Below are 26,743 nucleotides of genomic sequence, written 5' to 3'. Positions count from 1 at the left end.
ACATGGTGGAACCTTTACACGATCCCATTTGTTAAGAACAGTGTTTTCAAGTGTCCTCTCCAGATACAAAGAACTAGTAACTCAAGGTCACAGTTACATTTTCTGAACAGGTCAACCTGTATCCTTCAGTTAAATACAATATAGAGATACTGGAACACCTTTACTTAATTTCTTTGCTATTAAGAATTGTGTTTAAAAATTAAAAAAATGTTTCTGAGACAGTTTGCACCTTGGACCACAGTCCTCCTGCAATCAAAACAGCTCATAGCACATTACCAAGTTGTCTTCTTACCCAGGTATGAGATTAAAAAATGCAGTTTACAGTACATCTTGTCCTTTATACTGGGGCAGCCTGCTTAGAAAAGCTCACATAAACATGGCAGGAAAACATCACCCTCTCTTTGTGGACAAGAGGCTGCTTACAGTGGAAAAGAAAAGTCAAGCTAGTTTAACAGTATGGATAAAAACAAGACTTCAGCTATGTTTGAAAGCTTAGGGTTTAGTTTTTGTCAACTATGGTCCGAACAGGTGGGTTTTTTTTCCCCTAAATACGAAAAAAAGTTTTAAAAAATAATTTCTTTTCTAAAAAAAAACCAAAAACCATCTGATCATTTGGAGACAGATAGGGTAGTAGGAAAGGGTTAAAATGGTACAGAGCAGAAGATACTTTAGGTTTATTAAAAAAAAAAAAATCCTTAAGCAGCACTTACTGAATTGAGGTCCTGCTCTGGTTTTAACTGAGCAAAGAACAAAAAACCTGCCTGCAACTTGCAATGCCCAGCCCAGGTAAGAAGCAGAGCATCTGCAAGAGATGAACTCCCAGCTTCATTGGTAATTCTAAATGGGCAATGAAGTACTAAGTCTGGTGCTGGTTCCCATCAGAATGGGAAGTCTGAGGGGATCAAATGACACAATGCTGTTAGGTGAAAGCAGCTCAAGCCACTTAATTTTAAATTGTATTCTGATCATTCCTTAAATAAAGAGGAAGAATATGAAAAAAAATAATTAAGCAACAACAAATTTGCAGTGAAATAATTTGCCTTCATCTGTAACTGATCTAGTTCCACATTAAGTACAAAAGTTTTGCAAAACAGGGGCTATCTTTTTTCCTTGATATTTACAAGAATCAGAGAAACGTAACAAAATTACCAGACAGCATGTACAGTAGCTGCAGCTTATAAACCATACCAGTAATTGTACCTTGTGAATTTTAAAAACAACCAATGCAGGACTCATATAGCTGAGAAGGAAAAAGGGGGCCCCAGAACAGAGGACAAAAAAAAAAATTTCACATTTTCTACATAAAAAAATACAGGTCTCAAGTCTCTGAGAACAGAGAAAATTCGAAGTCTTTGAATGATGGGGGGAAAAAAGCCCAAAATTGAAATGGAACCCTAGAAGCAAGGAGAGTGCTTTATTTCACTAAACCAATCTTCTTTGCTTCTGTCTCGTATATCAACAACCTCCACATTTTGACTATGAAAACTTCAGCTTCTTCATCTAGTACCTGTAGGAAATACAGATTTTATAGATTAATGTTTAGGTTAGGCATTCCAGAAATAGAGTAATTCTAGACACATCAAAACTACTAAGGTAGTGGAATCTAAGTTAAGCCTTTGAGAAAAGCACTGCATAAAACTTCAATGAATTTGTCTGTCCTGCATTTATCACCTGACTTGACTAATCTCTAATTGAATTATATATTTCTAAAATGCAGCTGTTGAGCATTAAGAGATGGAAATATTAGTATCTTAGTCTCCAAAAGCGGCTTGGGAAGAGGCAGAGAAATGGCAAGCTTGGGAAAAATGTTTACAACAGAAGATATACTTGTGATATTTTCCCTTAATTCTCTCCTAGTCTCTGCTCATTTTCAGCTTGAAACTTTCTTAGGTATTAAAAAAAAAAAATCTCAATAGATTTCTCTTCCCTGAACATACGATTCAGGCTTTTCTAGAAGTCATGCAAACTTTTTAGTATGCACATCTCTCAGGAAGTTCCTCAGGTCACCTACTGGTCCTGTCAACCACAAGCTACTAACTTCTGCTGTGTCTGGCTCCTACCAATTTTGTCTCCAGATTTCCTTATTGGAAGAGAGTGAACAGTTAGTTTTTATTCACCTTTCAGTGCATGAAAACACGGTGAAACTGTAGCATTATCTCATTAAGTTTCTCCCTTCCAACAGTAGGCAAAAAGAGCTTTTACTCTTCTAGAGAAAAATCACCTTTTGCTTATTAACTTGGAACAGACCCACTAACCACTAATTATAAAAATCTAGTTACAAGCATAAGAAGGAATAGAAGTTTATATTTCTGATACAGTTCTGTTATTGCTGATTAATGCCTCTACTGAATCTCTGTTCCACATGTGTGAATATGGGATCAGCAATTTCTACCTAGATGCTGTAATTGGAAAATGATGCCTGTGCTAGCATGATCTGTTTAATCACAACAGCTTTCACATCTTAACACATTTATCAGTTACACAATTTCTGCTTACCATGGCAACATCATCCAGGATGCTCTGTGGTGAACTGTGAGCCATAACCTGAAAGAAAGAGACGGGTTTTATACTGGAAACTCAGAGTAAGCCATATAAACATCTTTGGATAAAAGCCAGTTACTTCTCAAGGATTTTGAATGCTTTGCACATGCATAGTATTTGCAGTTCATTAGTTCTTAGTTTTAGTCAGAACAAAAATTAGTATTAAACCACATCAGATTCCATCATAGCGAGTGAGTGCTAGTTTATGAGTAGCTACTGTGGAACAAGTTCCAGGAAGCTACAGAGATTCAAGAGGTCCTGTATTTGTTGGCTGTTTTTCCATCTCCAATTAAACTCTCCCATTCTAAGGAATAAGCTTCCCTTCCTTCAACAACAGAATCCTAATGGAAGACAAAGGCAAAATTCTCCTTGTATCACTCTTCACAACCAAATTTTCCATCTGCCTGTTAACTATTTTTTTTCCTAGAAGCACATAAGTTGTCTTTCCATACCAGAATAGGGCATTTAAGCTTGGCAAATATTTAAGCCTGCCAAATACTCAACAGCTTTCCATTTTCTGCTAACCACCCATTCCACAAAACTATCACTTGTTTTGCCTCATACACAAGCCCGAAAAGATAAACCTAAATAAGCCCATTATGAACATGAGTACCATGAAAACTGTAAAATTTGTTGAAATTCTGTACTGATGAAAAGCCACAGATTTTTTGTGGCAGATTAAAAAGAGCTATTAGAATTTAGTTTATAGTTCAGTGGAAGAAGCTATGCAGAGTTTAGATTAAACAAGTGGTACAACAACTAAAAGTGACAGCAGAGTGACTCCCAATACCAACTCCTGTCACCTGTTCCTTTCTTTATCCAGTTCCATGTTTATCTGATATCAGAGAGCAATCCAGCACATACAAGTTGTGCACAAACGTGTAGAACATCAGGGTACATACTGATCTCAAGTACACCAACTGTCTCTCCTGACCAGTACCATATATTAGAGAAGCTAAGGACAGACTGCCTTCAAATACAGGTACTTCAGTCATTGCCACAGCTTGAATTGGGAGCAAACCCCAGACTTCACAAAGGAAGTAGAAGATACTAACCTTTGAACAAACAAAGTCAACTAGCGTGGCTTCTTCTTCACCAATATATTCTATTATTTTCTTGTTGATCCACGGTCTAATTCGACGTTCCATTAGCGTCTGGAAAAAAAAAAAGCCACAACACCAAAAATCAAACCCCAAATCCATTACTTCTGTAAGCATCAGTGTTTCAAAATCATACTGACAAATAGGCAGCTAGGAGACCCAAGCAACTAGTTAGCCAAAGACATATTTTGCTATCAATGAAATAGCCTGCAGCAAATTGTCAGCTGCAAGTATTTCTGGCAGCCATTCAAAAATGTTTTACAGGGTCTTTATTCCCCCTTCCATAAAAATGTTAGACACTTTGGAGCAACAATTCAAGACAGACTAAATAAAAATAAGCAGGCATGCTTCAGAGTAAGTATTATGCATGGACAAGAAATACAGTACTCAAGTTTGATTCCATTTGATGATGCTGCTGTAGTCCACTGGGGTTCTAGGAACATTGTTTTCCAGTTCCAAGGTTTGTGTAGAAAAAATATGCTTTTTTTGGTCAATGATTAAAAAGTTAACTTACTGAATCCACAATCGACCAGTCAAGAGGATAAGCAAAGAGCTCTGGTTTCGCCGTGGGAATCTTCTCAATGAGACTCTTAATATGTTTGCGTTTCTCTTCAGTATTGACACTGCCTTTGATATTGCTTTTATCTTCTTCTCCATAATCCAGGGGAACAAGTTTCCTTTTCCGTGGCACATCATCGCTGTCTTCGTCATCAAATTTATTGAAAACACTATCCACAGCAAGCTTCTTCCTCTTTACAGCATTGGGCTGATTAGGGCTATTGCAGGCACCTACAATCCAAGACAGAGGAACATATTCATGAGCTGCAGCTGAATTAGTTTGCTCTTCACACATTTCTTGATGAATATAATTTTGCATGTTATATAAAGGTCTGTGAATTCCTAGCATCAGCATTTTAATCTCTGTTATTAAAATGGCAAAGGAGACTGTTTAAGATTTTTGAGAAGTACAGTTCTTCCTCTGCCCTGAAACCAATTCACAACCTCACTGAGGGATGGCCACAGCATGAGTTCAAACCCAGAGGCAGAGCACAGAAGCAAAAGGTCACAATGCATCTAGTTGTTGGAACAGCTTTAATTAGCCTAATATCAGATAGTCTTCTCGTCATAACGTCTAACACAATACGAGCTTAAACTGCAGCCCCAGTATTATTTAATAAAAATAACCTCCTTTTCAGCTTTCTTCTTTTAAAAAAGTTCTTGTGAATAAACAGAACTATCTAGGGCTTACAACTAGCATATACTTACATCAATGAAAAGCAGCAACGATTTTTTAAAAAAGAGGTAGAGATCTATTAAGGTGAAGAATAATGTGGAAATAACTAATCCAAGCTCAGAGCATTCCTAAAAGCATGAAGCCTTGAGGATGCACCCTTCCTTCCCCCCCTCCAGATTTTAGGAGGAGTTCTATGAAATACATCTTCTGGATAAAGGAAAACAAGCAGAACATACAGATAACAACAGCTTAATGTAAGTCCGTCAAAACACACAATCTATTTGGAAAACTGTGTGGCTACTCAGCTTGGCATGTTTTTCACTATTACATATGGAACATAAAAATAAAATGTAAACTTGCCAAGTTTGAGGCTAAGTCCTATTTTGGGCCTGTGCTCCTCTGGCTGCTGCTGATCAGGTGAATTTTCATGAGGGATAATAATGCCACAGGGAGATTCATCTCCAGGTGTGTTAGGGGTTGCATTTCCACTAGCAGAAGAAACAGACGGGGCAGAGCTGATGGGTCGCAAAGTTGGTTTAAGGCAGGGCTTTTGCTCAGGCTCCTCCTCCTCTTCCTCTGGCTCTTCTCTTTTTTCTTCCTTTTCTGCCTTCTCTTCCTCTTCCTCCTCAGACTCTGGCTCTTGTTTTATTTGTGGCTGCCTACGCCGCTCAGCTTCCTGCTCCATCTACAATGAAACAGACAATTAGCAAGAGAGAAGCTTTCTGAAAAACACCACTGTCTGAAAGCAATCTGTTTTCAAAAGTTCCTGTTACTCAGGAACAAGTGCATGCAACTACTGCCATTAGAATCAGAAACGCTTTTGACTTCAAATTGCGTCCCAACATAGATGTGGAAAGTTGTTCTTTATTGTTTGTTTGTTTGTGGGGTTTTGTTGTTGTTGTTCTTTCCCATAAGGGAAGGGGTTAGTTGTTTTTGTGGGTTTTTTTTTCCTGTTTCCAGTGTTCTCACTACTCACATGAACTACTTTTTAAGAAAAAGTGAACAGAACTAATATTAACTATCAGATCTCTTACACAATTTTGCTCAATACCAACAGGGTTCTTTTTTCCTGTCAGACCAACAGCTACTTACCCTCTGGAGTTCTGCATCTGGATCTGGGTGTCCTTCAGCCAGAAGGCGCTGCCTAATTTCTTCTAATTCTTCCTTTTCTCTTTTCCTATCTCGTTCATCTGCTTCCATCTCTTTCTCCCTGTCTCGAAGCCTCTTCTGAAGAGCACTACCCCTATTAAAGATACAGATTTTGTAATTCAAAGAACATTCCAATATGAACCTCAAACGACAATACAAGAAATACCAATTACAGGTGTCCTCTATTTTTTGTAGCAGAAGAGTCTAAGATACCAGTTCCCAACCTCACTATACAGCATCTATACCACCACATTAAACAGAAATGGAGAATGTGACTGCAGATCTTAGAAAAATAATCAAATTATTTTATAGGATTTTACTTGACAAGAATCTGTTCTGTTCTATCAGTTTGATGCAAATTTTATTTAGTCTCATGCTGAAAGATATTGCCTATCCTTTACATGCTTGTTCTTTGTACAATTTACAAATCTCCTTGTAGAGAATTTTTAAGACACATGATTGATCCTTTCTCCCTGCCCCTGACACCTTATTTTGGCATTACACTGTCTTCTGCTCCACCTCACCCACAAGTTAAGTGACAGGAAGGAGCAGACTCCCCTGCATTAACAAGTAGCAATAAGGAGTTTCCCTTCTCCCTCTGACACTTCTTAAAGGCACGCTGAAGTAAGTTAGGTAACTGTAACTCTTACATCACCACAAAATCAGTCAAGTCTAAACTCCATTGGCCTTTGCCAACAAACCCCATAGCTGTGTGAAAATGAACAAGGAAGATTTTATTGTTAGGAATCAACACAACAAAATACTACATACCTGTAATATTTTGGGTCATCTCTGTCATCATCATAATCTTCCAAGAATTCTTTTAACCGTTTAGCTTCTTTTGCCTGCAAGAAATTGAAACAGAAATTAATGTTACAAAATAATTTCTGGTTTTCTTTCCAAGAGCTTAACGTTTAGCAACTTTTTTTAACATCACAAAAGAAAGGATCCAACTTCCCATGCTCAAAATTCCTAAGTCTAGTATTGGATATTTTAAAATACACTTAAGCTGCCATGTTATCAGTTGCAATTGAAAAAAACAAACAAAACCCCCTACTTAGTTAGGCACAGAAACAAATCTAATGGATACTTCCAGGATAAGCACTCTCCTATTGTGTTATCCCAAGCCATGTAGCCTTGGACAAAACTTTTCAGCGTTACATAACTGTGATAATTTCCCAACTGATGAACTAAATACAGACATTTATGAAGTGCTTAGATACAATACAGAATATTATATCATACATTATACAGAAGGTTCAGATACAAGGCAGGTTGGAAATAAAAAGACTGGTCTAGTTCCACCTGCATGACATAGAACATATGGCAGGGTTTGCTACAAACCTGACAAATATAGAGGTAACAGTGCATGATCATCAAACCACAGTATTTTGCAGCTGCCTACTTCTCACTCTTTTGCCTTCACAATACCAAGCCACTAGGCTTTGTTTTCCAGACTCTCAATAGTACTCCCACTTACTAGACATCTTCTGCTTCAAGTCCATTAACTCTTTACCTTTGCATAAAAAATACATGGTGCTTATACAAAGTGAGAGCAGTAGAATGTTCCACTTTAAAAGAGACCCAAAGAACAATGGGGATAAACTACAAGTAGAACTGTAAGTCTTACCATTTCCCTTCTTCTTTCTTCTTCCCTTTCAGCCTCTTTTTCATATTCTCGACTTTTCTTCCGTTCTCTGATTTCCCAGTTTTTAAGACGCTACAACAGAAGAAAACACATATGCTTCTGTCTCAAAACCATCAAGAATAGTGGGACTACTCTGAAGTTATTTTGCCTTATTATTTAAAACCAGCCACATTAAAATGAAGCAAATTATTTATTGACAGTTTGAAACGTAAGAAGTAGTTCAGAGTTGTCTGACAGTGACGTATAATCTAGCCCCATTCACACAGTCAAAGGACTAAAAATTAATTCAGGAAAAGGAGAGAAAGAAGGAATTATGTATTGTATAGCAAAAGACTCATCACCCCTCAGAAACAATTTTTCCCTTAAGGAACTCTAAAACCGCCAACCTACTTCTTGATACGCAGCTTCTTTTTCCCGCAGTTTTCTCTCTAGTTTTCGGCGTTCGTAGGCATCTTCCTCATCCTCTTCACGGTCCCTCTTCTTATCCTTCTCCCGTTCTCGTTCCCGCTCACGTTCTCTTTCCCGTTCCCGCTCACGTTCTCTCTCTCTCTCCCGTTCTCTTTCACGTTCTCGCTCTCTTTCTCTTTCCCTGTCTCTGCTTTTTTCTCTGAAAGAAGGAAAAAGTCCACAGTGAAGTGAGAGCCTTCGTCTCCACTCAAATGATTTAACTTCAAATGCATAATGCACTATTAACAGCATCTTGCAAGTTACTCCTCTTCTGCAGCTGTACAGGATGATTAGCTGATACAGCAGTGAGCATAAATTGACACTACTAATACACACAAAACCACATTTACCTAGTACTAGTCCTCTGAGCACTAAACATTAAATAATGGTATCTACAGAAATGAAGCACGAGCACATGGCAATTCTTATCAGACTGTTAGTAGTTCTCCATAAATGGCACTACAAAAACTCACAAATATTCACATGGCCTTACAGACAGCTTGAACACTGCAGACAAGATCATTTGAACTAAAACTGCTGTTTTTTCTGAGGTGAAGAGGCAAAAAACAGGATCTAGGGCCTAACATGATTAGTCACAGTTTAAGACTGAAAGAGGAGTCCCCTTGTTTTTGTTAAGAAACCTTCGATAAATCAACCAAAAACCCCATGTATCAAAGTGAAAGGTAAGACCTACTTAAGCTAAAAGGTATCACAGACATAAGAGAACCTCAAGTAGGAATAAAGCTACCCATAAGAAAATAAAATAGATTTGAGATAAAACCATTCAATCATGGTTGAGTAGTTGCTTATTGCATATTGCCATGCCTGTATTCCTGTGCAGCAAAGGGAAGCAAGTATTCTTCCCATTTGTGTAACTAAAATATTTTCTAAAATTCTGATTTCCCATTTTTACTCTGATCTCCAAAAAGGAGCATTCTCTTTTCAACAGCATCTGATCTGCTGAACAACACGTGCTCAGTAAACAGCACCAGGAAAAGCAGCAGTAAGTAGCAACTCAAATGCATTTACCTTGATCTGCTCCGATCCTTGTTGCGATCTGAGCTCCTTTCACGATCTCTGTCACGATCTCGGTCTCGTTCGCGGTCTCTGTCTCGGTCCTTGGTCCGGTCACGATCCCTATCTCGCTCTCGTTCACGCTCCCGTTCCTTCTCCTTCTCTCGTTCACGCTCCCTCTCTCTTTCACGCTCCCTCCTTTCTCGTTCACGCTCCCGTTCCCTTTCTCTTTCTCTGCGTTCTTTTTCAATTTCCTGTCTTTCTTTCTCCTTTTTGCCTTTTTCCTCCTCCAGTTTCTAAAAACCAACAAGAGAACTTTCATAGTTAATTTTGTAGTCATAGGACCTGGGTATTCCCGGCACGACACACAAGGCTGGTAATGGAAATACCAAAACCGCCACTGATTTAAAGATATTAAATAGGGTTTGGTGGGTAGGTTTTGGAACTCGTAAATATGAAATCAAAATGCAGCAATCACAAGACTAAGTTTCGTGCAAAAGCATAGATCTACACAGGCCAGCAATCTCCAACCTTAGCAGAGTAGAGCTGGCCTTATAATTATAAGCTGACTAAACCGCACATACACAGTGCGCTGCCAGTCATGATTCAGGCAGGCCACAAATTCCACTGGCCCTCTAAGCCACTTGGGTACAAGCAACACGGACTCCCAGCTGATAAAATTAATTCTGTTCAACTAGGAAAACATGTTTCAGTGGAATGCTTACTGGGGCAGTGCGCTGATTTCCAAAAAGTCTCGGCAGACCAAAACCGTCCTAGACGAAAACTTGGGTAAAGAAATTTATCCACTTACACATGGTGCATGTGGTTAAACAGTGAAGAGAGCTGCAACCTTTCCCATTTTCCCTCCCTAAAAAAGTTCTAACGGTTCATTGGTAGGAAGTGGACTCTGCAGATTGGAATCCTTAACTTCCACCTCTGTAAGATGGAAAGAGTTTAAAAGAGGTTGGAAATAGCTCTTTTGAAACACAGAAACTAAAGGGTTACCTGCTACAGTTTTACTAAAAATTGTACAAAATTGCCACTATTTTTTTTTTCAATTAGAAAACAGTTCCTATGACCAGAATTCCTATAAGACAATATAAAATACATCAACAGAATGATAGATAAATCCATCCTTGGAAGCAATTGTTATGTGTTCACTTACAGATGCTGTGCTAGGACATGGACCGCCAACACTGGATTAACCTTGCCTATAAGCTATGTTTCTGGGAGGAAGAGCAAGTACACGGTTCACAAATATACCAAACAACAACCAAATATATCAAATGTCAACCTGATGGATGCCACAATACCACTGTTTGAACAAATATTGAGCAGAATAAACAGGTTTATCCCCTTTGGCTCCACGTTTACCATCACTGAAATGAAATTAAAAACCGGAACAATAAAACAGCATTTTCTCTGGTTTGGTTGGTTTCTTTTCTTTTTTTTTTTTTTCTTTTCTTAAACAAAGCATTTAAGACAACTTTAAAAAGCAATCTTACCTGATAAGTGTTCTTCTGCCATAGGCACAGGGACCAAAGAACCGACAAAGGATTACAGAAATAAAGCTAATTCACTAGTGATTAATGTATCCAGTGAAACTACACTGCATTGATAGCACAATACAGGCAAACCGATGTTGGATACATTGAAATCACAAAAGGAAAAAGGGACTAAAAATGGTAGGAATTGGCAGAGAACTGATATGAAAAAACCCTAAAACTTAAATTCTACACTATACACAGAACACCAATTTCTAAAGGATTGTATTTTACAGGACTTTATGGTGTTAAACCTCAGTACGGTCAGATGTTCAACTTATTTCTCAACTTTTAAAAATCCAACTTACCTCAAATTTCATATACTTTTAAAGAAAAGTTTACATACTGAAGTGGTTGATACTTACAGGTTATCTTAGGTGTTCCAATAGAAATTTCTTTGGTTGAACTCCTGATTTTTTGCCACTCTTAAAAGCTGTTCGTATTGAGACAGAGTGGGTTTTTTCCTTTTTTTTCCTAATATATTCACACAAGTGTAAATATAAACACAAGCCTTGGTGTATTAAAATACATTTTGTAGGTCTACTTTCTTAAAATCCAATTTTTAAAAAAATTGCTCTATTATGTAGTAAAAATCTGACCTCATCAATGTCTACCAGCCTACATAAGAGGATCTGAAAGGGTAATGGGATGGGAACGGTATTGGATAAATTGAAGTAATGAACAGAAATGAACAGGTAGAAGAATTATAAATCTTACCTTGAGCTCTCTTCAGACTCGTCCGTGCTGTAAATGGACGCCCCCTGCAATTGCTGATACCCTGACAGTCTGTGGTTATTGTTTTATAAACTCGTACCAAAAACATGCAAAGGTTCACTGTGCTCACTAGCCAGCTGCTAAAGATTCAACAGCCCCATTTAAACAGATCCAATATACACAATGACTACTTTCAGTTGATTTTTAATGTTGAGAAACCCAAAATAGCCCCCCCAATAATACAGATTTAAAGGCTTTGAAATGCCAAACAGCTTCTGAAATAATGAAGCATGTTTTTTGTTTGGTCGTTTTAATTTTTAAAAACTTGTTTGCATCTTAGTACCAGTGACAACTTGGGGCTTGGAACTGAGCATAACTCTGCTGAAGTTTCACTGCTGACCAGTTTCACGCTCAATTGCTGAGCTTCTCCAGATGATCTGTTACAGATTTTTTTCCCCAGGCTTTTATCTCCAACAACTTGAGTCAAGAGAAAAACTGAATGTGTACATACAACAGCGTGTAGTCACTTGCGTTTGCATTGATACAGTTGTGTGAAAACATGGTACCATCCCCAGTGACTGCATGTAGTAAGGCTGAGTAACACGGGCATACTTCACCTTGATGTACCTTCAACATTTTCCTTAACGCTGACTTGGGGGTATTTTGAAATAAAAGTGTGCGTGCTCAAAAGAAGAGCTTGCTGATACTTCCCTAGGCCAAGGACCACTCCAGTCTTGTTGGGGAAACAATAACACCAACTTTAAACTAAACATTAGAATGAGAACATGACATGCATAGTTGTGCTTTACTATCTGCAAGTAACATTTTCCAAAGCAGAAACATTCACAGATGCACTAGCATTAGTGGAAACTTCTGTAAGTGGTAACCCTGAGGTGGGACTTGATGTGCACAAACATTTCCAAGCCAGTTACCCCTTTGCATATTTTTCTGAGGGGGCATCCATAAGTATAAAAAAAACAGAAGCTCATACTTACATCCTATTCCATGTTACTTTCCAAGCTGTGAGTTTCATCTTGCATTAGTCACCATATGATCTCTATCATAATGGTGGGGGTCAATGAATAGATTAGCTTTATGGGAATTTACAGTTCTTCCATGCATCTAAAGTTTGGTAAGTCTGGTAACCACTGACCTACTTTTAATCTTCCCCCACTCTTAACTTAGAACTATTAAAATAAAAGACTTAAATTTAATTCAAGTTTCAACTCTTCATAAAATCTTGGATAATGTTACAAATATACCTACAGAAACACACTCAAGTGTATGTCTTATACTGCAGCCCCGTTTAGCCTTTAGTTACAAATATCTTCACTTAATGTATGTGTAGAAACTTAAGTTGCCTTCATTCATGTTAAAGTGCGAAGACTGCAAAATACTCAGTAGCAATCAAAAGTCTTAGCATAAAGATGTCAAGGGCCACTTTAACGTGGTAGTTGTCTTTTTTTGACTTGCAAAGAACTATATGTATATTAAACCTCATATAAACATAATTTTAAGAGATTTGCAATGAACTGATAAATTTTATAATAGTGGTTTTTTTGGATTTTGAAAAATGCCTAACTTGTATCAAGTGCAAAAACAAGAATACTACCTTGTGTGTGTCTCTGAATTTACTGATCTCTCTTGATATCAGGTCTCTTTTGTCTTCCTCCATTTCTATAGCATTTATATCCTCCTAAAAAACAAGGGGGACAGGAGGAAAAGCATTAACAGCCATCTGTACAGACATAGGAGAACAAGAGAAAAGCTGAAGGTTAGAAGTTTTCAACCAGTCTTGCAAGAGATAAATAAAGTCCTTCTGCAGTACCAAACCTGACAGTCTGATGTTAATGAGTGAAAAAAATAAAATAAAAATCAGATGGACAAGAGTCACAAATCTGGCAACTAGCAGTAAACATAGTCATTGTCAAAGCCTACAATGTAAACGAACCTTGGTGATGAGTGGATAAGGTATCAGTGGGGCCACTGGAAATCTGCGGAAAATCTGCGGAAAAATCCACGGAGATTTTTTTTTTTAAAAATAGATTGCACACTACTCTGAAAAACAATGTTTTGTATGTTTGTACTACAAAGCAATACTGTATTGCTGTGATCTCATTCCTTTGACTCAACAAAATTACAGAAGAACCTCGCTAATTCTCCCTTCTCTGGACTGCTTAAAATACATGGTGAGGTCTCATGTTAGTAAGACTTCACTGAATCACAAGTGTACTACAGGATATTAGTATGCTACAGTAGCATTGTAAGACTAAGCTACGCTTGCCAATACAAACGTTCAGTCTTTGTGCTGGGTATGTCTTGACTTCATTTACTCGCTAATTCGCAGAATTTGGTAGATTGCACCTACTAACTAACAGTGCGAATTAGCGAGGTTCCCCCGTGCTTCAAATTGAAAACCAGATTCACTCACTCTCAGTTCCTTGCACACATTTACAATTCCTCCACATCAGTCATCCAGAAGAACTAACAGACTCTGCTGCTACCACCAGCTGTAGCCTTCTTCACACCACGCTCTTCAGGGGACAACAGCCCCCAAGTGGGTGAGATTCCCCACACCCCCAACCCAAACATGTATCTGTATCCATCTTCCCTTTCCCCCCCACCCTTCACAGTCCTTCTCTTCCCTCTCCTTTAAGGACAAGAGAGCTAGGACCATCTCTCCACTCCCACCTCTATCCACACAGGCCAAAGATGGCAACTTCCAAGTTTCTTTTCCTCCTTCCCAGTACAGGAGGGATGATGGGGTTTAATTTCAACCCACAAGTGCTATGTTTTAAAAAGAGCTCATTTGTCTACTTGACTAGCTCATATTGGTCGAATTCTACATAATACAGAGCTAGCAGAATATCCCTCTCTCTCAGGGACATAGTCTGCAGCCAGCTTTTCCAATACTGCAATGGCCTCTTACAACATTCAACTACCTGGCATTATTCATGGCCATATATATATATATATATAGATCTGTACCCACAGGAAAACACACATTGTAACAATGCTTGTAACCAAAAAATACAGCTGACAGCATTAGACAGTGACTCATTTGCAAATTTTCATCCAAGGCAGCATCTTCTCCCAAAGAGAGAGAGGAAAGAAAAACAAGTTTCTCAGCTCAGCACTCTTATACCTCAGGTCAGCCATGGCTAACAATGTTGGGGGGACTCTCCCTGAGGGAGATGTTGCTTCTTGCACCACACTTAAACTCCATTAAGCATTTGAAACTGCATTATTGCCTTGGAATAGGTACTTTGCAGAAGACTTAAGTGAATAGAAATCTTGGTCAAACAATTTTGCAATCTCTTTCATCTTAGGTGCAGAATGGGAAGTGTGAATGCCCATTTCTCCCATGGTTAGAAACTTAGTTGGAAAAGCTAAGTCCGAGTTTGCTCATTGTTATTCCCCCTTCTCCAGTTTGCATTAATCCATAGAAAGGTCATCCACAGAAGCAGGTCTAAACCAGAACATTCATTCCTGCTTAACAAGGCTTTTCTGCATTACACAATTATATGAAAACCGGCTGATCAAATCCAGTCAAACTGAGACATGTAAAACTGATTTTGTAAGGCAGAGAGATTACAATATGCCTTTCATCCCTGAAGGATTCCTCCAAGGTTTGCAAGGTAGTACATAAATAGACCTAATGAAGTGGTTGCACCTCTGGGAACATAACTGCAACCAGTTGGATTAAGGTGCATGAGAATTTTGTCAAAAACTACCAGAGCAAATTCTTGCCATTACAAAAGAGCCCTGGCACCATTCAATGGAAATGGACAGTATGCAGGAACTTGTTACAGTTGTTTTCTAAGTTCTCATCTGAAAACCCCTACAAGCACATACAAATTCAACTGCACTAAATTCAGTATTTCCACCTTCAGAGGCATAAAAGGTTGGTTCATTTCTGCCCAGATTCAAATCTGTTGTTCCAAGAAGCTTAGATGCTTAGATGCCTAAACCATCCTGAAGGGATGGTGTCTATAACTGACTAGCTGTCAGCTTTAAAAAAAAAAAAAAAAAAAAAAAAAAAAAAAAAAAAGTGCTGCTGACATCAAAGCTTGTTGATTTGTTTTCTCATCAGAAGTTTAGGTTTAAAGTATTTGCACAAGGTTTGGCCATTTATATAAAGGTGAGTTGAAGAAAAATCTGTTTTGTCCAAAATCAAAACACATACGTCCTCCTTCTTTTCCTTTTTCTTCTTCCTGGGGTGAGAGTCAGATTCCTGGGAGGGGGCATTGAGCTCGCTGGAATATTCTCGTATTAAGACTTCAATGGCCCCCTTAATTATCTGATCTCTTCTTTTCGTTTCCTCATCCAGGGCTTCATCATCATCAGTTGTCGTCTCTGGTCTGGCATTCTAAGGAAAAATGGCAAGGTGATGGGGATCAGCAAATTGAGAATAATATTAGTTTTATTTCAGAAGTTCACCTTCCATCATCGCATTCATGCCCCTACAGCATTTACATGAAAAAAACCCAGAAAACACAACCAAATCAAACCCAAAACACCCAACACCATCCCAAACCAACAAAACAAAATAAACCCAAAAAACCCCAAACCAACCAAACAAAAAACCCAAATAAAACCCCCAGAAACAAACAAAACCCAAGCCACCTACAAATAATTATTGATTGCATTATTTTAGTCAGATCTTTTCATGCTGGCTATACCATAGGGACCACATAGTTTTACGTGTGGAATGGCTGCAGAAGCAAGTGTAAGATTGCATAATAAAACAGAACAGAAAAATGGTGATTAAGGCGAAAAAGAAAGCGCACACACGCTCACAGGAAGGCAATCACTATAGTCCAGCTCTTGGTGTAAAGTTTCTGCCTTGTATCCTCCAGAACTTCAAGTCTTTTCAACAGCAGCTCCTCTTAAGCCTTCTACTTAAGTGTCATGCACAACCAATGTCTACCTATGATTTTCAAGCTGCAACTTACAATGGGAGAACCATTATTAAAGAAACATTGACAGGGCAAACATTCCTTGCACAGCAAACTTTTCCTTATTATTGTTGATCAGCTAATTTGTAGTTCCTCATCTTTTTGCCCCTTTCTACGTTGAAGGGATGAAAGGGAACACACACAAAGTGCATTCTACTAAATGTTCCATGAAAGGGTAGAACAATGATCTGCATACTGAGCAAGGCAGCCCACCTCTTGATCCCCTGAATCTTTTAGAAAAATGGAATCTCACCTGAGAATCCAGCTGAGTATCCCGTCAAGCGATAGGTGGTGGGTGAAGTGAGGGGGAGGGAAGGGTCTGATGGAGCAGCAGCTAAGAATGAGGGGGAAGGGAGGATTCAGTTGGAGCTGAAGAGGCTGCCAGGCCAAGGAGGAGCAAGCTGAAAAGAGCTAGAAGGCAGTGACAGGGAGTGGAATTGAAGAGGTCCAGGGAGAAGTGATCAGGGAGAGGAGCTAATTAGATAAAAATTGGCTTGGTGTTTCACTACAAGAAATTGTGTTGTAGTGTACATGTTTGATTTCTTAATAGAAAAAAACTTTTAAAAAAACCTGCAACTTTTGATCTGAGTGGCACCAGCACACCAATGATGGTATGAAAAGAATCATAAGCAGTATGATTACAATATGGTTGGTCAGTATTCCTCTGCAATTCACACTGTTTTGTTGCACCACCACCAAACCAAAACAAACGAAAAAAAGCCACCAACCAAAAAACCCAAAACCATTTGGAGCTAATCTCACTCTACAGATCAACAAAACTGGCACATACTGTTGACTTCATCACAGCCACAAACAGCACCCTCTGCTTCATTACAGTCAATCCCTCAGGATTGATTGTAACCCACAGAAACTCACAGAACACAAAATTCATGAAAGAAATGTACAAGAACTCCACTGATACTTTAAGACTGCTCATAATTTCAGCTGTGAAGCACAGTATTAAGAGGTGATGCCAGCAGGAAATACGAATGTGTGGAATGGAACGGGTGGTCAAATCACACCCTTACCAATGTTAACAACTAGTGTACTACTCCATTCAAAACCCATGAAGCTAGCACTCTGCTTTACTGAGCCATTGCATTTAATCCCATACACTGGGTACACAGTCAAATGTGTGAAGTACTTGAGTCATCACTATGCCTCTAGTTCTGGTTAAATAAAATGAAATAAAAAGAACTCATTTTCCCACTGTATTTTACATACCTTTAGGAACAATTTCAAACTGGAATTTGAAAAATTTACCTGCTGCATTGTGACCAAGATTTTTAGTTTTCTGAACAAGAGTCTGTTCTCACTTCCCTTTTACAGAAATTCGTTGTTTTAAATACTACTTTAAAGGCATGTGCAGAACTTTATAAAATTCATTTTAACACAAATCTGTCAGTTAAGTATTTTTGTATCTCACAAGAATGCAGTATCTGCATTATTCCTGGATACAGCTTTAGCTCTATAAAGGAACGGTAAAAAACCAATTTCCCCATCTCCTAAATGTCTGCAAGCTGTCCACTGCCTGCTAACTGCATCATCCTCTAAACGGTCTACTTCTTTCCTTTTCATTAATTTGTTCTAGAAGATCATCAGTGGAAATTTTCCTCAGACATATGATTTACAGATTCTGACAGAGTAACACTGACTTCTCAAGCTTACATACTTTCAAGAGTTTCTAAACAAAAATGAAGCAACAGAATTGTAAGTTATAGCACATACTACACCTTAGGATGAATTACAGAATAAGTTCTGGAGAGTCAGTTGTAGCTTACATCTAACTGAATGCTGGTGAATTAAGAGCTTACACTTCACCACCTCTCAACGTATCCTTAGATTCATGTATGTGATTCTGATAAAACCCTGAAATGATTAAGGGTAGAGACAACAACAGAAACTAAAGAGCTCACAATCTGATCTAGCCACTTGTCACATTGTACTCCTGCCAAAATAACTCAAGTCACAGATTATATACTTACCCCATTAGAAGCCTTTTTCTTTGCTTTCCATTCATCTAGCTGAGCCTTTGTCTTTGCATCAACTTTGACTAGCAGCTTCTTCTCTCCAATCTGGAGGTCATGGAGTAGTCTCAGTGCTCGTAGAGTGGATTCCGGTTCTTTGTACTCACAAAATCCAAAGGCTGAAACACATGATTGAAATTAAAAGTGTTAAAAGCTCTTCAGGTGATTTATGTAGGAAAAAAAAAATTGAATAAAAAAATAGAACAGAGGCATTTTTTAAAACTAGATTTACACATCGTAAGAAGTCAGAAAGATCCTTCATTTCACTAGGCTTTGATACAACAGCAGTAAAGTGCAAGAAATATATACACTGTAGATGGCCCATCCTGGAGACAGTTGAGGTCTCATTGCACGGGGTCCCTGAGCAACCTGACATCTCTGCTCACTGTAAGGAGGTTGGACTAGATGCCCTTTAAAAGGCCTTTCCAACTCAGAGCATTGCATGATTGTGTTAGCAAACCTTTGGCACATCTGTCTTAACTAAGGAATGAAGTATACATGAAGATATGTCTCAGGTGGATTTGCAACTGCCTGAAGGTGAAGGACATCAATCGACATTTCGCTCTTCATCTAGAGGGTTCTTTACAACACAAAGTTGTAAATGAGAAAAACACCTTATGAGAGCAAAATAAACACAGTATGATCTATTAGAAAGATTAAAAAGCTGAATTAGATCTTAAGGGGGAAGAGGGGGAAAGCAACCTAGGAAAGATATGAAAACAATTACAGCAAAAAAGAGTAACCAAAATTGTTTCCTGCACCCACTGCAGAAAGGTCACAAGTGAAAATACGTCAGATCAATTTGACGGTAGGGAAGGAAGATAAACTTTACATCAGGAAAACCTCCTTAACAGAAAAGCATAACACAGAGTAATGGCAGAGGCTATTAGCAGCGTTGCAAATACATTCCCTTTGGAGACTGAGTCCAAACTGGTAAATTTTTCTCAGGGACTGTCTCCTGATTCAGTCTCACAACAGAAAGGTGAGAAAAATCAGGCCCCCAAGACATTTCTCCATTTAACCTGTCTCAGTTTTTGCCCTTTTCACCCCCCCCATTCTGTCTTGATGCCAAGGACAGAAAACACCATTCCTTTACTAGGAAGTATTTAGCAGTTAAGCATCATATACAGCATCATAAAATGCAGTATTAAGAATAGCAATGTGTCAGACATTCAAAAAGCTGCCAGGTAATAAAGCCCAGAGTTTGAGTAGAGATTTTGAAAAATATGAACAATTACCTTGAAGTTTTCCAGATGCTCCTTGCACTCTCTTCCAACTCAAAACCAAGCCACATTTCTGCATTAAAGATATTAAATACAATGTTCAAAACATTACATAAACATAACGACTTTTTGCACTACTAAAAATAAAATATGTCTATGTTCACTGACACCTACAGCTTAAAACAGCTGTACTCTTGATTTACTGACCCTACACTCAATGGAGTGACAGTGCAGTGAGTGGAACTAACTTGGACTCAGTCGTTACTTCATCCATCAGCCAAGGATGAAATTTAACAAGCACTCCACTGTACTTACTGCTAGAAGCTGCCGTATGAGCATGTCTGAAGCCTTCTCAGAAATGTTGCCTACGAAAACGGTGGTAGTGGGACCGCTGTTTTCATCATTTTCTTTGTTCTTTAAGCCAGGATGATCTTTCCTGACTCCCAAATGTTTTCCAACCATAGATACTGTGGTAGGAACTAATACCTAGAAAGATGAGGAGAGGTTATAAAATGAAGTGGTGGGAGGTTGCTTTTTGTTTAAATCCATAAGACAAAAGAGTCAGGAATGTACATGTATTCCAAAATTACATTTCCATACAAACCTCAGTTAGGCTTATGGAGCAAGATACCAGTAAGTGATTCAGGCTTGAAGACTTTACAGAACAGAGACTGACATTGTGGCAGACAGAAAAAAACGTACCTGCTCTCAAAGTAAACATACGAAATAATACAATTGTTCTAGTTGGAAAAGACCTCCAACACCACTGAGTCCAACCATCAACCTAACACCACCTTGGCCATTAAAGCATGGCCTAAAGTACGACGTCTACCCAGCTTTTAAATACCTCCAGAGATGGTGACTCCACCTCCTGCCTGGGCATCCTGGTCAAATGCCTGGCTGCTCTTTCATTAAAGAAATCTGTATTAATATTCACTCTAAACCTCCCCTAGCACAACTTCAGGCAATTTTCTCTTGACCTATCACTCCATACTAGGGAGAAGAGACCAACTCCCTACCTCACTACAACCTCCTATCAGGTAGCTGTAGAGAGTAATAAGGTCTCCCCTCAGTCTGCTCTTCACCAGGCTAAACAATCCCAGTTCCCTCAGCTGCTCGTCATGATACTTGTACTTCAGGCCCTTCACCACCTTTCGTGCCCTTCTCTGGACCCAACATACAGTATCATCAGGTATTATCTCTTCTACAAGTAATTAATTTGCAGCATTTTAGTCACTGAAAGTTGAAGCACCTTACCTAACTTATGTACAAAGCAAGCAGCAAATAGAAAAATAACTCTGACTTGAAAGGCTTCAATAGACTCATGAAAGTTCTAAAGCTTTCAAAGTGAATAAACACTACTGCTTTATTTAATCAATACACAACCCAAAATCTCTCCGGGCTAAGGAGCAAACATCAGTAAAACAGACCATACAAAGACAGGTACAATCATCTGTTCCATTTTGCTGCACCTCTCTCCTTTCACCTAAGATTTAACAGTACATATGCTCTGAGTCCCTCTGCTCGAAGTAACCTTACAGAAGTGTCACTTAAAAATCCAATTACTTTAATCAGAAAACCAAGCAATACATTTGCGCCAGTATCTTTGTCTTAAATATATCTGTTACCATGAATAGACCCTCCTGTAACAGAGGATACAAGCTCTCAAAATAGTCAATATTTTGGGAATGTTCCAATTAAGCAAAATCATAGAAACAGTAATTCACCTTGAAGCCAAAAAACAACTGTAAGATTTGAAAGAGCAGTTTTTCCTGCCCCATAAATTGTAAAGCTTCTTCCAACTTGTAATTAGTAAGACAACAACAAAAAAAATAAAAAAAAGAGCTTTCTCTTATATGCTCTTCCATAGATGCGTATTACATGCAACTATTCCTTCCCTGTCATATGGGGAAAGAGCTTGTTTGCAAGCTTGTCAACGTCCATCTTCCTGGCCAACTCAGCAGTGCTGCATGATGGCCTTATAAACTCAGATTAGGTGATGCCTCCAGAGTACTCTGTTAGGCCAGCAACCTCAAAAGCAAGATACCTGGAATCTTAACAGTATTGCATAGGAAGATTATGCATGACCTGAAGGCAAAGCCTAAATCATTGCATTTGAGAAGAGTACATCTACTTCCAAGAACGGTAACTCCTTCACCTTTGCAGCCAGAAGCTCCAGACTGTAAGCTTTGTCTAGGTCAAAAATTAGCATAATATTTGCATAACATTGCATCTAAAGTGAAGCATCTCCATTCGCAGTAAAAATTCTCATGTAATAGATAAAACCCCTGTCGACATCTACCAAGTTTTACTCTCCATTTTATTTGCCACCACTTCACCCCCACTATGTAATACTTACAGTTGGAGCAGGAGCCATAATGCCCATTGGTACAGGAATCATAGGGGTCCCTGAGAAAAACAAGACAGTAATATTAGTTGGCTTTGTTAAGATACTGATGAACTGAAGACAGATGTGATTTCCAAACCAGACAGCAGCTCTGCTCAAATAAGAATTTCACAGTACCGATTCCCAGTGATTCCTTAAACATTCAAACATAGCCTGAGCACACTAACATTACCATGTGCATCATGGACACGTTTCTTACCATTTTGACAGATCTATTTTCAAAGCACGTTCAAACCACGGGATTGTCCTACAGACAATCCTGCTGTCTTGCTCAGTTCTCATAGCACAATCAATTTTGCACACAGCCTAGGAATGAGGTCCTATGAAGAATGCCACCAAGCTTCATGTTACTATTTATGGAACAGCTTAATAGAGGCAGCATAGAAAACCTCAATCAAGAAACCCCCTACCTGCTGAATACTTGACTCCCAGTCTCCAGAACAATTTAAAACAATATTTAATCAGGGTGCAATATTCTCTTTTCCACTACCAAATTCACTGGCAGCTTTAAGTACCTATCATGTGAGACAGTATCTGACTGCAACAAAGGCTGTTCATCTTTCCATGCCAGCTGCTAGAGAAGTTAAAAATAACGAGCGAATGGATTTCAAAACTACTTGTTGGCCAGTAAAGATGCTGAGACTCAAGAAAAATGCAGTAAATTTCACAGTCTTCAAATAAATACCCATTAGCGATTCTAGATCTCTTTTTTTTCAATTCTACAAACAAGTTCTCCATCCCCCTTCCGTGTTACAAAATCCTACTGAACTTCTCTGGATGTGTTCCCCTACTTTTTTCAGAGCTTACTCCTGAAAAGCAACTACATGGCTTAAGCATTGAAGCAGCTGCTTTACTATGAAAGACTCTTCAAGTGTGGAGGCTGGCGAGGCATGGAACGTGACTGAGGTATACTAACCAACAAACATAAGTGATCCAACTCCCACATCAGAACTGGGGTAGGAGGGGGACGCTAATTAGCCAGTGAGTTTAAAGGCAGACATCAAGTAACATTTGACCGTGGTTAATGAACTCCTCAAATTTGGTGCAAGTGGTGAAAGTGGAGACGGACAGTACCAGTAAGTTCAAAAATATCAAAATATGCATGAATAACAGGTTCAGAAAAAGATAAAGAAAACATGGATCTTTGCCACACATATTAAGAAGGGTTCTGAGCAGAAACTACTATCAGGCATTTTAAAATACTCTTCAGAAAGTTATTTTGAAAAGTACCTTATATTTTTCACACTAGTATATATAAACTTGTGGCAGTTTAGGCTGGGTGCCCCCTGCCACTGCTACATGAGATACACCTCTGGTGTCCTGGGTGCCCACCCAGAGGGGTGGACACAGGAAATGGCGTATTTCTACCCATAAGTCCTGCGCCCTATAAGGCCATCTGCAGAGTCATTCTCTTCCTCTTTCTTCCCTCTGCTCCCATGGGAGATGTCCTCTCTTATCGGGTAATGCCGGGGGAGTATCCTCAAGGCCTCTTAGGCCTGTCTAGGCCTAATGCCAGGAGGAGAATGGAGGGGGAGGCAGTCTCAGACCTGGCCAGCCTGAGACTTGCCTAGCAGTAGGAGGGGGGGGGAAGGAAGAGCCCTGAGGGGTTGGGTAGACCCTCAGGTGGGAGGAAGGGAGGACTGGGAAGCTTTTGGGAATCCTGTGAGGGGATTCTGTATGCTTTAGGATGTTCTTTTCCACTATGCTTTGTAGTTTGTAGTTTTCTGTAGCTTCACCAATTCGTTTTTCCATTTTAACTTTTTCCATCACTCTCCAATCCGTTTGCGTGTGTCATTCTTTTGTCCCTTTCGGGGCAAGAGATGTTCTGGCTGGCCTCAAACCAGCACAGATTTTTGGTAGCAGAGGATGGTTCCTGCGGGGCTCTGCAGGTTGGTTTGGAGAGGTGCAGGGGTGGAAAAGTTAAAATGGTATCTGGGCGTTGTTGTTTCTGGTGGCTGGGCTCAAGGCTTTGTGCTGGCGCGATCGTGTGAGCGTTTTATGGGTTCCGAGGGGACGCCCTGGTGCATGGCGGTGGCGTAGCATCCCGTCTGCCCTTCCAAGCGGCAGCGGTGATTTTGTAGCCATTTGCTTCGGGGGAAAAGCTTAAGAATGCGGTGCCTGTCCCTTTCCCTTTTGTTCCCCGCGGCGCCAGCGGCGAGCAGAGCGGCGCGGAGCCGAGGAAGGGGGAGGGACAGTCGGAAGCAGACCAGGGTCGGCTTGTCCCGCGGCGGTGGGGGCTGGCCGCAGCGGGAGGTGAGCGATGGCTCCCGTAATCAAGAGGGCGAGCGGTGGCTCCAGTTCAAAGGCTGCTTCCGAGGGCCCAGGGAGCGAGTATAGCTTTGGCTGGAAAAGCCGCTCGTGTGGCCCGAGGGGTGGCGGCGGTTTGGATCTGTACCGCGGCTGCAAAGGTGACGGCGGCTCTCGCTGTTATCTCTCCCTTGACTTTCGGACGCGTTCCGAAAATGGCGCCTAAGCACCTGGCTCCGCCTCTCTTCTCGGCGGGTTGCAGTGCAGCCACTCCCTCTCCGGGGGAGGGCTGTGTAGCCGGATGCCTCCACGCCTCGGTGCGCTTATCGCTCAGGAGGTGCGGCGGCGTGCCTGCGCCTGGAAGCGATCAGCACTTGCGTTGGGAAAGGTCCGTGACTGAGAAGTTGTGAGGTTGTTTCCAGGTGGCCAGGATGTCCGTCGGACCCATGAAGAGTTCACCGTGCAGAAGAATGAACTCTGCATCGCTGGGAGGTTCCACCAATGAGGGAGAAGAGCTGGACTGAACTGTTACCTGAGCCCGAGAGACTCTTCGGAAGGACGCCCAGATGAGGACCTGGACTTTGCCAGACGTCATCTAAGGACTGTTCTGATTTGATGATATGTTTTGGGTGCAGGAATTATGGGTATGAAATAAGGGGTGGGATGTGGCAGTTTAGGCTGGATGCCCCCTGCCACTGCTACATGAGATACACCTCTGGTGTCCTGGGTGCCCACCCAGAGGGGTGGACACAGGAAATGGCGTATTTCTACCCATAAATCCTGCGCCCTATAAGGCCATCTGCAGAGTCATTCTCTTCCTCTTTCTTCCCTCTGCTCCCATGGGAGATGTCCTCTCTTATCGGGTAATGCCGGGGGAGTATCCTCAAGGCCTCTTAGGCCTGTCTAGGCCTAATGCCAGGAGGAGAATGGAGGGGGAGGCAGTCTCAGACCTGGCCAGCCTGAGACTTGCCTAGCAGTAGGAGGGGGGGGAAGGAAGAGCCCTGAGGGGTTGGGTAGACCCTCAGGTGGGAGGAAGGGAGGACTGGGAAGCTTTTGGGAATCCTGTGAGGGGATTCTGTATGCTTTAGGATGTTCTTTTCCACTATGCTTTGTAGTTTGTAGTTTTCTGTAGCTTCACCAATTCGTTTTTCCATTTTAACTTTTTCCATCGCTCTCCAATCTGTTTGCGTGTGACATTCTTTTGTCCCTTTCGGGGCAAGAGATGTTCTGGCTGGCCTCAAACCAGCACAAAACTGCAGCTACCAAAGAGAAGAGATAGGAATTTGAAATTTCACCTGAATTTTTTGATGGCTCCTAATTAGGAGCTCTGCCTTTAGCAAAAAGTAGCTAACATTTAATGGATCTCAGGAAAAAAAAAAAAAAGGCAATGCAAGGGAGGATTATTCTGATGAATGGATGTGCACAAGCCACTCCTGAGTTCAGCCATCTGGTTTTTGAATGCCATTATTGTCTAGAAAACTCTCGTGCACAACACTGCTTAAGATTATACAGACGGGAGTCATTTTCCACAGCCCTTGCGATAAATTTTAAAGAGGCAATTCTTTGATGTACTCCTCTCTCCAACGTGCTCTATAGTCTAGACCAATGAATTTTAAAGCCTCAATGCAAAAAACAGAAGTTGATTTTACAGATGAATGAAATAAAAAGATGGGATTAATTCTGGGAAGATTAGAAGGAATGAAGAATGTAGCTGTGACTTGGCAAGTTAAGTGAAGGAAAGCACATAAGAACCAGAAAAAATAGAATTGTTCTTATAAACAATGACTCTTACAATACCTCATGTTAGCAAAAATCATCACCTAGCTTCTGTCTTGAAAAAAGGTACAAGAGAAAGTCCAGTATTGTCTCTAATAATCTGATTTCTGGTCAAAAGTAAGCAGCTTTGGGTAGCCCAAATGGAGCTTCCTCACATAACAAGATCCATGGGTAAACTAGAAAGTCCATTGCAATGTACATGTACCAGAGCTATCAAAACACATGAAGAGCCAGTAACACGTATTGTTAATACAATTCAAAAAAATAAAAGGAAATTTATTTCTACAACATTTCCATACACTAACATAACTTACCAGGAGGTACGGGTGGAGGAAAGCCAGGGAACTGTGGAGGTGGAATTCCCGGGGGAAGCGTTGGGATTCCCATAGGAGGGCGATTCAAATGAGGTGGAAAAGACATTCTCCCCGCCACTATCTGTCAAAAAGAGAGAAAAACAAATAGTACTAGTCAGCACCCAAACAGAAATTATAAAACCAGTGCAAGTGGTGAGTACCCATAATGATTTTAAATCTTAACACTGATATTCAACTATAAACTAAACTTCTTTTTTCTCCAGCTGTTAAGTTATGAATGTAGGAGAAGTCTTCTTTCACAGTGAAAACCAGCACTCCTAGGAAAGTGTTTAGGAATGAAGTGGAGAAAAAAAAAAGTATTTGGCTCCTCATACCTATGGTTTACAAGGAGTGTGAATTA

The 26,743-nt window shown here is 40.0% G+C and overlaps 1 protein-coding gene across 2 annotated transcripts; it reads right to left on the bottom strand.

Moving 5' to 3' along the window:
- Positions 1-588: 588 nt before the first annotated feature.
- On the bottom strand, positions 589-26,458 carry RBM25 (RNA binding motif protein 25). Of its 2 annotated transcripts, XM_054400055.1 has the most exons (18): positions 26,344-26,458; positions 21,959-22,008; positions 19,915-20,085; positions 19,615-19,672; positions 18,335-18,495; positions 15,578-15,760; positions 13,343-13,396; positions 13,004-13,087; positions 9,149-9,429; positions 8,063-8,279; positions 7,655-7,744; positions 6,796-6,869; positions 5,968-6,118; positions 5,236-5,560; positions 4,156-4,430; positions 3,597-3,695; positions 2,497-2,544; positions 589-1,507 (listed from the first exon to the last, which is right to left on the bottom strand). In XM_054400055.1, exons 1-18 carry the CDS (start codon positions 26,447-26,449, stop codon positions 1,415-1,417), a joined length of 2,520 nt encoding a protein of 839 aa, XP_054256030.1. In that variant the 5' UTR covers positions 26,450-26,458; the 3' UTR covers positions 589-1,414. The 2 variants fall into 2 exon arrangements, with proteins under 2 accessions (XP_054256030.1, XP_054256029.1); XM_054400054.1 differs by lacking the exon at positions 13,343-13,396 and having other exon boundaries at positions 26,344-26,450.
- Positions 26,459-26,743: the final 285 nt, after the last annotated feature.

The sequence above is a fragment of the Indicator indicator genome, chromosome 4, assembly GCF_027791375.1.
Source record: "Indicator indicator isolate 239-I01 chromosome 4, UM_Iind_1.1, whole genome shotgun sequence".
NCBI classification, from domain to species: domain Eukaryota; kingdom Metazoa; phylum Chordata; class Aves; order Piciformes; family Indicatoridae; genus Indicator; species Indicator indicator.
The sequence above is the reverse complement of the archived record's forward strand: the minus strand, read 5'-3'. Positions and strand labels throughout refer to the sequence as shown.

Excerpts from the sequence above, each read along its gene's own strand:
- RBM25 (XM_054400055.1), bottom strand. The coding sequence starts at position 26,449 with ATGTCTTTTCCACCTCATTTGAATCGCCCTCCTATGGGAATCCCAACG. Across the intron at positions 18,496-19,614 it reads AGCATCTGGAAAACTTCAAG|CCTTTGGATTTTGTGAGTAC; the intron begins GTAATTGTTCAT and ends CATGTGTTTCAG. Across the intron at positions 1,508-2,496 it reads TCCTGGATGATGTTGCCATG|GTACTAGATGAAGAAGCTGA; the intron begins GTAAGCAGAAAT and ends TATTTCCTACAG.